At 34.2% G+C, this 11,818-nt stretch overlaps 2 protein-coding genes across 4 annotated transcripts; both read left to right on the top strand.

Annotated features, from left to right (window-relative positions):
- Positions 1 to 6,346: 6,346 nt before the first annotated feature.
- Positions 6,347 to 9,324, top strand: COQ3 (coenzyme Q 3). Of its 3 annotated transcripts, none has more exons than XM_078966647.1 (11): positions 6,347 to 6,514; positions 6,918 to 7,316; positions 7,406 to 7,495; positions 7,635 to 7,713; positions 7,810 to 7,887; positions 8,045 to 8,093; positions 8,196 to 8,245; positions 8,347 to 8,496; positions 8,643 to 8,714; positions 8,867 to 8,947; positions 9,042 to 9,324. In XM_078966647.1, the coding sequence occupies exons 2-11, from the start codon at positions 7,099 to 7,101 to the stop codon at positions 9,147 to 9,149; spliced, it is 975 nt and encodes a 324-aa protein (XP_078822773.1). In that variant the 5' UTR covers positions 6,347 to 6,514; positions 6,918 to 7,098; the 3' UTR covers positions 9,150 to 9,324. The 3 variants fall into 3 exon arrangements, with proteins under 3 accessions (XP_078822773.1, XP_078822774.1, XP_078822775.1); XM_078966648.1 differs by having other exon boundaries at positions 6,855 to 7,316; XM_078966649.1 differs by lacking the exon at positions 8,643 to 8,714 and having other exon boundaries at positions 6,350 to 6,514.
- A 227-nt stretch (positions 9,325 to 9,551) lies between these two features.
- Positions 9,552 to 11,450, top strand: LOC145013098 (Pentatricopeptide repeat (PPR) superfamily protein). Its single transcript, XM_078971898.1, has one exon. It carries the CDS (start codon positions 9,639 to 9,641, stop codon positions 11,259 to 11,261), a length of 1,623 nt encoding a protein of 540 aa, XP_078828024.1. The 5' UTR covers positions 9,552 to 9,638; the 3' UTR covers positions 11,262 to 11,450.
- The last annotated feature ends 368 nt before the right edge of the window (positions 11,451 to 11,818 follow it).

The following is an 11,818-nucleotide window of genomic DNA, read 5'->3' as shown; positions in this document are numbered from 1 at the left end:
AACATTTATGCTCCCACTATCATGATGATTATTATAAACATAACACTTATGCTCCCACTAGCTTTGACATGTATTCAGAAACAACTTAACTTTCAGAAAAACAATACTTATTGAATTTCTTAAGTTCATGTTTCTAATACTTAGTGCTTTGATAATCTTTTATTAATGCTTCTTGAACTTATACACCTTTGCTTTAGATAGTTCATATGTGTGTCTAAACAATTAATACTAATTGCCAAACCTCACAATTCAAATCATGGAAAGGGATACCATAACCATAATCGAATTCGAGAATGCAATTTTACAATCACTATCTTATTAAAATCTTTCTTAGTGAAAGCATTTTCTCACAATCATTTTCATGAAGGATGAAATCTTATGACACTTAGATTTAAACGGTGTATGTGTTCCTATCCATGTGAATTTGTTAAAACCAAGATTTATGACAAATTCAAACTCATATGGACCGAACTTTCTTAATCTTGATTTCTTGCCTTATGGTAGCACGACTGCCCACCATGTCTTCCAAGTAGTTAAGCAACTCACCTTTCCTATCAATGTACTTTCCATTGATCAAGGTCCTTGCCTTTTATGCATTCAAATGAGAACTCATAGGACTCACATGCATAATTAACTCAATTGGAATAGCACAGAAACAAAATAATGTCAACACGATAGGTTGTTAACCTCAACTCATGTGCTAGTGATGATCGATAAGGTTTATTTGATTTGTTCTTGAAACCTTTCAAGACCATTAAGACTCCCACTGACTCCTTGACATATAAGATTCTCTTTTCAATAAACATTTCTTGACAAACAAATATTCAAGAGTTAGTGTAGTTTTTATCAAAACACTTCATAAATTGGTCCTAGTTGGTCTTTGTCTTATCCAAGACATCACAACTTTCCACATTTGATGAACGTTATAAACCTTTTAATACTTGTCACTCATTGTCACAATCTTAACTCTAAGACTTGTTTTGGAATGAAGTATGATTGACTTCTTGATTTAACCATTTCTTCAATTGTTGATTCCTCTTCTTAAACATACAATTGTACTAAGATTCACTTAGAGGATCATTTGAGATATGGTTCTTAATCATTAAGACCTATCATAAAACATAAAAGGTACTCTCCTTTCTTCTTAGAATGGAGAACCTTTTATCTTTCTGCCTACTTGATTCTTCTTATTCGTTCTGCCATTGATTTAAACATTTTTAATCAATTCCAAATTACACTTAATCTTATCATATTTACTAAACCTTTAGTAAATCATGACGAATATCTTTGTTACTCTTATGGTGGACTTGATCAACACACAACTTTGTGTGCTCGATCTCCTAGTCCTTCACTTGACACTTTGTCAATGAATAAGTCTAATTTCCAAATATAAAATTTCTCATTCATCATGCAAGCAAGTTGCGTGATTCCAAATTTTCGTCCAATTGAAATTTGGGCGATGAGAAACTCTCCCTATTTGGTAAATTCTTGACATTTCCATAAATAAGAATCATATCCATTCGTTGTAGAAATCAATTTTCATAACGATTTCATTGCAAGGAAGTAAACAAATAAATAAATAAGTCAAACAAAATTTATTTAATTTATAAAAGCAGCGGAAAACATTTGTCCTTACAATGCAAAATCCATTGAAAACTATGTAGTCGAATATTCCTAACAATTCTATCATAAATATATAAGCTCAAAATCTAATCTTCAAGTCCATGCGATCGAGATCCATTTCTTTGTGATTAGACTCATCTTGCTCTTTCATCAAGCTCCTTTTCTTTTCACCGATCCTGCAGAACATTCAAATGCAATCTTATCACATCATGTATTAAGAATCAACGAATAGGAACTTAATGGAGTTAGATAGTGGATTTTTACCTGAAGCACAACCATACTCTTTTACTCTCCCATCTTTGGAATCTTCAGGCTCTTGGGGCAGACTTCTATCCAACGCCCTTTCTCTTGGCAGCAAACGCAGGTTGCTTCTCTTAGAACATCCTCGGAAGCATGGTCGGTTGACTTTCCCAACAAATACGCTCCATTGCTTCGCCAAATCATTTCTGATTAAGCAGCAATGAGCATGTAAGTTAGGTCAATGAGGTTATCATCATGATCCATCATATAATACTTCTTTTGAACTCATTATATGATTTAGGGAGTGACTGCAGAACCCAGTTCACAGCCAACTCATCGGGAAATGACAGACCCAACATAATCAACCTATCGATGTGTGATTTCATTCCTAGAATGTGGGCACACACGGATTTACCATCTTCATGTTTCATTTCCAATAGGGCCTTAGTGATATTGAACCTTTCAATTCTTCGATCTTGTGGGTTAGGGAGAACAATTGGAGGAGGTGGAGGAAGTGAAGCATGATTTCTTGTTCCTCGATCGAATCGTGGAATACCATCTTCATGTGGAATGCTTGTTCCACGGGATTTGGGAAGACCATAGTTGGCGAACTTTGACATCTACAAAACGGGAGAACAAATTCAAGTTAGTTGATTGATTGAGTCCTTAGTAAATCACCCAAATGAAATACTAAGGTTAGGACCCAACACAATATTCCACAACTCGGGAGAGGGATTCCGTAACCCTAATTGCAGAATATTTGAAGGTAAGTGAATGAGGATTCACTAATTTCCACCACGAAAAACGAAAAAGAAATTAAAGTTTTAAATCTATGAAAACTCCTAGATCCTTTGAGATTCATTGAACTTTCAATGACATGTTTAAATCTCGATATGCCCCTCTTGTTTGTGACTGGGATGCTGAGGATCACAAAGCGGGTGTGAATAACCATGCAAACTTACATGGTGCCCTCACATGTTACAGTCACCTATTCGATGTGCCGGTAAACCATACACGCTCCACCGAACTATGACAAACATTGAGTCACCCTTTGCTACCTTTGCTTAGAACCATTTAGTGTGCCGGTAAACCACACACGCTCCACTAACGTCTTCGCAAGGGCACAAAGTGTAATTTCATGGAATTGCATCAATTCACTTTTGCCTAAGTAACTAAGATTGGGAATTTGTAAAACATTTAGTTACTTTTGTACTTCATTATACTTATAATGGAAAGTTTTGTCCTATCCTACCCGTTCGGCTAACGACCCTCCACTAGTCAAGAGTGCGGTGGGTAAGAGTGGATACCCATTCAATCGTCATTTTATAGGCAATTTCCTTAAACACCCCTTATAGACCAGCTTCGTGAATGAGGCCTACTAACGGTAAAACTGACTTTTACTCATACATATATATAATGTTAGACTTTTAATGTTATATATAGTATAGGGTGTATTTTACACTTTTAAAATGTTAGGTGGTCAAATATAACAATTATACTTTTAATTGTAAACCAAAACTTTTATGGATTTATTAAACTTCTTTTAATTATACACCTTAATTAATTAATCAATAAAACCATAAGGGTGTGATTTGAACTTTTCAAAACAATACTAGGGTTTTAGAATTTAACATTCCTAAATTAAACTTTTAATCAACTTTTAAATTCCAAAACTTGAGGGCAAGTTTTGAAACATTTCAAAACATTAGGGTTTAGAATTTAAATATGCATCAAAATTAAACTTTTAATCAAAATTTAAATTCCAAAACTTGAGGGCAAGTTTTGAAACTTTTCAAAACAATTTAGTTTTAATTTCTCTTAAAAAATTTCGAATTTATGACGTGTAAATTAAAATTTTAAATATTAAAACTCTTGATTTAATAATTATCTTGAATTAGACTATTAATTTAATTATTAAATCATAAGGGATTATCTAAATCATGAGGATAATTACCATTTATACATTTAGGATATCCTAATCCCTTAATTATCTCTCTAGATTTCGAAATTATGGTTAGGATAATGCAAAATCTATAATTACCATATATAACAATTAGAAGATAATTACAAGATATGGGATAATCCAAATCCCTAAAATTTAGGATCTTATCTTGGGGAGGAGGCTAATTTCGAAAATCAAGGGATTAAAACAAACCCTAGATTTCGAAATTTAAGGGTTTAAGGAAAGGATTTGAAGATCTTATTCAAACTCTTGCAAATTAGGGTTTGCAAACCCTAATCTCGAAAAAAACCTAGCATCATAGGGTTTATTGGCAATAAACCCTAAAATGTCAAGTTCATACAATTGAATAAACTAATTGAAAACAAGTTAACCAAAGGCTTTGATATCACTGATGGGTTTTATACAAACAATCCTATGTGTGCATGCAACCCTAGAATTGGATCTATGTTTTCACTATTAGATACACAACATTATGAACACATAATAAAACCCTAAATATGATTGCTATTATTGAAATTAACCAAGAAGGTTAGATTACATACCTCAAGTTGTTATATTTGTTGTTATATTGTAATAACAACTTAAATCTTCAAACCCTAAGTCTTGAAAGCAAGCACCACAAGTGTAGTGCCTCTAATGGCTCACAAACACCAAGAGCAAATGGAGAGGTAATAGAGAGAGAGAGAGAAGAGGTATAAAATTTCGTCCCTAGGAACCCTTGGGAAGGCATTCCCGAAATCATGAGCCAAAGGGGTGTTTATATAGGTGTAGAGATAGGGTTTCAGTCCTTATCCTTATCTAGTAGCTTGCCCACCAAGCAACCCATAAGATAAGCCTTGAATCCTTATCATGGACGAATTCTAAGGCCTTATCACCTTAAATTCGTCCAACCTATCCTTAGGATAATCATTACCCTATTTTGTAACTATCACATAATTACAATTCAACCCCTCTAGTTTAATTAATTACATTTGATCACAAAATTAATTCTTAATTAATTATTGACCAATATTAATTAAACAAATATGATTTATCCTTTAATATATTATTCTTATAACATATTAATAAATCATAATAACCTCTTTCTCTATTATTTCTCCAGTCAAGTTGCTTTGGTGAAGGCAACTCAAAAGGACCATGCATAATCGGGTCAAGTATTTACCAAATATGGTTACTGGCTTAGACACTAATCCAATAGTTTGTTATCTTTGTGACTCTTGCACGTGTTATGTGTTTATATGTATACTTGGCAGGGCGTGATGATTCTATTGTATGATATTTATCTTTTGTGATTTTTATGCATATGTTTATATGTTTGTATGTATATCGGGTAGGGCCTGATGACTGAAAAATATGTTATGAGCAGGGCCCAATGCCGGACAGAGCCCATTATATGTTTTATATGTATGGTATGCGGTATTGTAAGGAACTCACTAAGCTTTGTGCTTATGGTTTTCAGTTTATGTTTCAGGTACTTCTGGTTCGAAGGGGAAGAGCCGTGATGATTGCAGTGGACACACCACATCGTTTCATATTTTTATATTACTCTGATGTACTTGGATGTTATTGATACACTTTGATTTACTATAGCTTTTATGATGATGTTTTGGATAATGATTTTATTAATTCAAAAATCGAAATTTTTGGTCTTATTTTTTGGACGTTACAAATGTTATAAAATACGCTCTAAAAAACAATTATAAGCTTGGTCATTTATGGTAATGTTAAATTGGGAGGTAGATACTGAAGCACGTGCTAATGCGACTTGTTCGACTTCCTACCAATTCTTAGGACCTTTATGTGACACTTTTTTGGCTTCTTTTTTATTAGAAGCTTTGGGTTGTTTGGACAGTTGTATTTCGGGTACTAAATCCGGTATCTATACAAGCTCAACTTGGGGTTAAGAAGGTTGGACTTCTTGTTGTTGTAAGGTCAATAGGAGTACCAATATCGCACACTACAGTGAGTCAAGGTGTCACTACGGTGGTGCGGTGAACAACACACCGCCTGGTGTGCGTTGGTGTGGTGACCCTCCTCACACAACACTATTTTGCCACATCTCTTCTCTCTTTTTACATGTTTCTTGATCTTATACAATACGATATCTATTGTTGCTTATTTTGAGGTTAGTGTTATGTGACCATATCCTACTAGTAAGACAAGTGAAGATCGAATGAAAGAAAAATAACATGACGATAAGGTGGCAGACAAAAAGTGAGAGAGCGGGGTTGAAAAGCTACACCAAACCATCTTTGGTTGAAATGAGAGTTGTTGCAGTGACAAATCAACATCATATCCATGACATAGTGTGTATACACTGAAAATCTAGTGTGCTTCAGAATGTTATTTGAATGTTAAATCTTAATATCAAGATCAAGATCAGTCATAGTTTAGATTTTAGTTTTTTTTTTCTCTTAAAAACTCTATAGAATAAAATCAATATAACAAATATATACTAATAAATAAACTTTATCGACAAATAAACACAAATATTCAAAATATTTTTTTTAATTATATTTTTTCGATGAACAAAGAGGGAGTATCTTCCTTCTTTGCGTTAACTGCATCACATGCCCACAACGTCCACCGCTTGAGACCACCTAAACTCGCTTTGTTGGATCTTCGAGTTCAAAATTTGTCATTTCGTGAATTATCAGAGAAGATAAAACGGTTCTGGCGTAAAATCAGGTAAAAAATCTCGACTTTTATGTGTTCATGGTGTTAAACCCTACTAAAAGTAACGAATCGAACTTCAATTAATCAAAGCTTTGTCAAATTGATCTATAAACCTAGAACTCATCATCAGTCATAGCGCCCGTTCCATTTGTCTACATTGAGTGCATATCTCTATAAAGTTTGTGACTGATGGCATCATCTTAATCTATAAACCCCTTTTGGTTTGCGGTTACTTTCAGCGACTTCTCACTGAGATTAATTATCCAATTTCTCTTTCGTTTAAGTGCTAATTCTTCCAAAGGTCGTTTAAGAATTCTTTTTGCATGCTTACTATTCTTTCTTCTGGTTATAGTATTCTTTGGGTTGGTAGTATTTTCTTGCACACCAAGTGTTTGATGAAAAGCTGGCATTGCAGTTTGCAAATCAATCTGCTTGAAAAACACAAGTGAAAGGAGTATCATCACCAGATTCCATTTTTACCAATCTCAAAAGACCTGCAGTATGCAACTGGTAGAGAAACCAGTTCAGAGATAACACTTGTTTATTAAGAATCAAACTGAAGAAGATTAAGCAGACGACATCTTATTCCACTGACAATGTTTTCAAGGAGTCTATACCGATTAAGAAACTTATCCAGACACAATGGTCATTCCTTCTATAATTCAAGTAGTTATTTCAAACATTCAGCTCTTATTACAGCTTTCCAGCCCCTTCTTCACAACAAACCTTATGCAACCACTACTCAGCATGCAGCTTCTACTTCTTCTTTGAACCAAACTGAACTAGCTAAATTTGCTGCTATAGCTGAAAGTTGGTAAGCTCATTTCCTTTTCTTTGTTTTTTCTTTTAATTCATTTAAATATCTACTTCTGTTATTGATGAATGATATCATACAATAAACAGGTGGGATGCTGAAGGGCCTTTTAAGCCATTGCATGTCATGAATCCTACAAGGCTAGCTTTTATTCGGTCAACACTTTGCAGACATTTTGGGTATTATCATCTTTTCATATATCCTTCAATTGATAATTCATATTGGTATCTTTTTAATACATTTTCCACATCAATAGAACTATTATCTTGTACATTTAACACATTGTACTTACTAATTAAAATTTTAACTTTTTCACAGAAAGGATCCATTTTCTGTGAGGCCATTTGAAGGACTAAAATTTGTAGATGTTGGTTGTGGAGGAGGTATTTTATCTGAGGTATAATTAATATCATATCTAATGGAAAATAGACAAATAATTAACATAAGACACTAAAATAAATTTATTTTTTAAATTTTTATCGACTCTTGTCAGCCTTTGGCTCGTATGGGAGCTTCAGTCACAGGAATCGATGCTGTGGATAAGAATATCAAGATTGCACGTCTTCATGCAGTATGATTAATTAAAAACTGTTTTCATTTCTTTTTCAATTCTTAATTTTATACATTTTTTTTTTCTTTTGTTCTTGAGTTCTTTCCTTCTTGACATCATAATTCATACCCATTTTACAATTTAAGTATCTTTAACTTCGTATTTCTTTCTTTTTTAGGATTTGGATCCTGTAGCTTCCTCAATTGAATATCAGTGCACAACTGCAGGTATCTTCTATACTTTATTTAACTTTTCTCCTTCATAAATAAATACAAATTTAATTTTTATAATGTTTCTTTTGTGTTACAAATTTACAATTATGTGAACAGAAAATTTGGTTGAAGAGCAAAAGAAGTTTGATGCTGTTATTGCTCTAGAGGTGTACATATCATTTACCCTTAAATTACAAAATGTTGATCAAGTTATTATTGAAGGGCATATTAGACATTTAACAGATATGTGTTTTGTGATTTTCTAAAGGTAATCGAGCATGTAGCAGATCCTGCTGAGTTTTGCAAATCCTTGTCAGCATTAACAGTGTCTAATGGAGCTACTGTTATCTCAACAATAAACCGTTCTATGAGAGCATATGCAACTGCAATTGTTGCAGCAGAATATATCCTGCATTGGGTATGAATTATGATCATAACTTTTTGAATGAATTATATTTTTGGTCCCAAAAGAAAATTCTCTTGCAATTTTGGTCCTTATTTGAGGTTCTTGTAACACTTTTTGTTCTATGTGCGTGTCAAAGATAATCATTTTATTTGGAATAGGGACCAAAGTTGCAAGGGAAACTTTTTTGGACCAAAAATGAAAATAGTCAGCGATACTCAGGGACCAAAAATGTAATTTACTCGAACTTTTTTACTGCTAAAATGAATATGATTCATCAAAAACCTTGATCTACAACATAATATCGGACTTTTCTTTAAAGTTATATTTTGCTTGTAGATTTTAGAGTTTTTGTGACAACTTTTTTTTTTTATTTTTTAAACAGCTTCCAAAGGGTACACATGAGTGGTCGAGTTTTTTAACTCCTGAAGAACTTGTAATGACATTGCAACGTGCTTCAATTTCTGTAAGCAAATGCATATTGACTCTGGTCAACATAGATTAAGTTTAAAAAAACGTTGTAATTATTTTTGTTTTGCTATTTGACTCCATTTTTGTAGGTTGAAGAGATGGCTGGTTTTGCGTACAATCCTTTGACTGGTCAATGGTCTCTTAGTGATGACGTGGGTGTCAATTTCATTGCTTTTGGGATTAAAAACAGCGAGTAATTCCTTTTTGAGCTAAAATGAGTAGTTTCGTTTGCAACTGTTCTTTGTATCAATAAGTTATCCCCCTTTGAATGCTCTTTGGAAATACAGCTACAGTTTTTCCTTAGAATCTTGCACATTTTTGTTTGGCTTTGAAAAGTGGAATATAAATCATGACAAATAAAAAATTCTGTTATTGAACTTTGTTAATTATTACTATATGTTTTATAAATACATTATCTGTAGTGATCGTTATAATGAAATTACATCTTCATTTCAAAAACTCTTGTAAAAATATATAAATTTGTGGAGGCCCCCACAAGATTTTCATTTATCCATAATTATTAATAATCAATAAATAATAAAAAAATTACGACTCAGGCCCAAAGACTCCTTATTTGGTCATTTTAGTGTATACTGATGTCGAGTTCGAATTCGAACAAGGTCGAAACCAGTGATACGCAAAGGTGATGCTTTGGCTTCAAACGATCGTTCAACTTCTTGTCGGAGATGGCTATTAGATTACTCTCCCGGCGAACCAAAACCATATACCGGCTATTCACCGGAACTCCGACGGCCAATCTCCGACTCATCTCACATCCACCCTCCTCCCTTCACCACCCGTTCCCACCCTTCTCGTCGCAGTCTCTTCTCTCTTCCGCGTCACCTACCATTTCCTCCTCTTCAACAGAACTCATCAACGACATTTCTCGCATCCTCAGTGACTACCGGAGCCCCCGTCACGATATCGTTTCAGCCCTCACTCCCTTTGCCGATGCGATAACCACCGACTTGGTCGAACAAGTACTCAAACGTTGCAACAATCTTGGTGTTTCTGCACACAGGTTCTTCCTTTGGGCTAAAAACTTGCCTGGTTTTGTACCTAGTAAAGATAGCTATCATATTCTCATTGATATTTTAGGTAGAAGCAAACAGTTTCCATTGGTTTGGGATTTCCTAGGAGAAACGAAACAATCTCAATCTTGTGAAATCACTTCTGTAATCTTCTGGATGATTTTTAGTGCTTATTGTAAAGCTAATTTGCCTTCCGACGCCATTAGAGCTTTTAACAACATGGTCGATTACGGGATACAACCGAGTATCAATGATCTGGACCAGCTTTTGTATGTGCTTTGCAAGAGGAAGCATGTGAGGGAAGCTCAATCGTTCTTCGATAAAATCAAGCATGGGTTTAATCCCACCGTGAAAACCTACAGTATTCTGGTTCGCGGTTGGGGCTACATCGGAGAAGCAAGTGAAGCACAGAAGGTGTTCGATGAAATGCTTGTGAGAGGATGCTCTGTAGATGTACATGCTTACAATAGCATTCTGGAGTCCTTATGTAAAGGAGGAAACGTCGATGAAGCTCACAAGCTATTCCGAGATATGAGATCTAAAGGGCTCGAACCAGATGCTTTCACTTACTCCATTTTCATCCATGCTGCTTGTGATGCAAACGACATCCATTCAGCCTTTCGAGTTCTTGACAGGATGAAAAGGTACAATCTTATCCCTAACGTCTTCACATACAACTCCATCATCAATAAACTCTGTAAATCCGATAAAATCGAAGAAGCATACCAACTGTTAGATGAAATGCTCGAGAGAAAAGTTAAACCAGATGTGTGGAGTTACAACGCGATCTTATCATTCCATTGCAATCGATTAGAGGTAAACATGGCTACTAAATTGGTATCACGAATGGATACAGATTCATGTGAACCAGATCGACATACCTATAATATGTTGCTTAAAATGTTGATTAGGGTAGGGAGGTTTGATAGGGTCACGAGTTTATGGGAGAAAATGGAGAAAAATGGTTTTCATCCTTCTGCTTCAACGTATGCTGTTATGATTCATGGTTTTTGTAGGAAGAAAGGGATGGTTGAAGAGGCGTGTAGATATTTTGAAATGATGGTTGATGAGGGGATACCACCATATTCTTCTACTTGTGAGGTTTTGAGGAACAAAATTATTGGATTAGGGTTTGCAGAGAAAGTGGAGATACTTGCAGAGAAGATGGAAAGAAGTAGTTCTTGTTCGATTCAAGATCTTTCTGGTATTATGAGAGGTAATATGAAGAATATAAAGTCAAAAAAGGAAGAAAATAGCTCAGAAGAGAGCGATTATTGAGATTACAATAAGGTTGCTAACCTTTTATTAGTATTGGTCTTTTTATATTTTCTAAGGGTCTGTTTGATAAAATTGAACCATTTAGTGCTTCATGATTGGAATCTAAATGGTTAAGAAGGTAATGTTGAGAGGCTTTTGATTTGTTGAGAGAATATATCAAACGCGTTGAATGCTCATCTAATGGAAACATTTAGTGCTTATCAAACAACCCCTTATATATAGATCATATTCATACAAAATAGTTATTTTGGGTATGTACCCAATAGAAAAAAAATAGCAATGTAATTTTATTATTGAGTACCATAGCATCCAACTTTCATTTGTTCTTGTTACTTAAGAAAGGCTACCTAAAGATAACAATGTTAACCAAAAACTAAGGGAAAAGCGGGATATCATTTTGAAAGTATGATGTCCTTGTAAGAGAAAATAGTGAAAGTCGAATGCTTTGGTGTATGTATGTATATGTAATAATCACATTAACAAATAACAAAGAGATGGAGAAAATGGGGTACATATTAGATGGATACAAAAGTAAACTTTAAATCATTTTGAAATCA

The sequence above is a fragment of the Lactuca saligna genome, chromosome 8 (assembly GCF_052625555.1).
Source record: "Lactuca saligna cultivar CGN05327 chromosome 8, ASM5262555v1, whole genome shotgun sequence".
Classification (NCBI taxonomy): domain Eukaryota; kingdom Viridiplantae; phylum Streptophyta; class Magnoliopsida; order Asterales; family Asteraceae; genus Lactuca; species Lactuca saligna.
Note: the sequence above shows the minus strand (reverse complement) of the source record. Positions and strands in the feature narration are given on the sequence as shown.

Bases quoted from the DNA above. Each gene is read 5' to 3' on its own strand.
- COQ3 (XM_078966647.1), top strand. From the start codon at position 7,099: ATGTTTTCAAGGAGTCTATACCGATTAAGAAACTTATCCAGACACAAT. The intron at 7,888-8,044 runs GTATGATTAATT...TTTCTTTTTTAG, and splicing joins AGATTGCACGTCTTCATGCA to GATTTGGATCCTGTAGCTTC. The intron at 8,948-9,041 runs GTAAGCAAATGC...CCATTTTTGTAG, and splicing joins TGCAACGTGCTTCAATTTCT to GTTGAAGAGATGGCTGGTTT.
- LOC145013098 (XM_078971898.1), top strand. From the start codon at position 9,639: ATGGCTATTAGATTACTCTCCCGGCGAACCAAAACCATATACCGGCTA.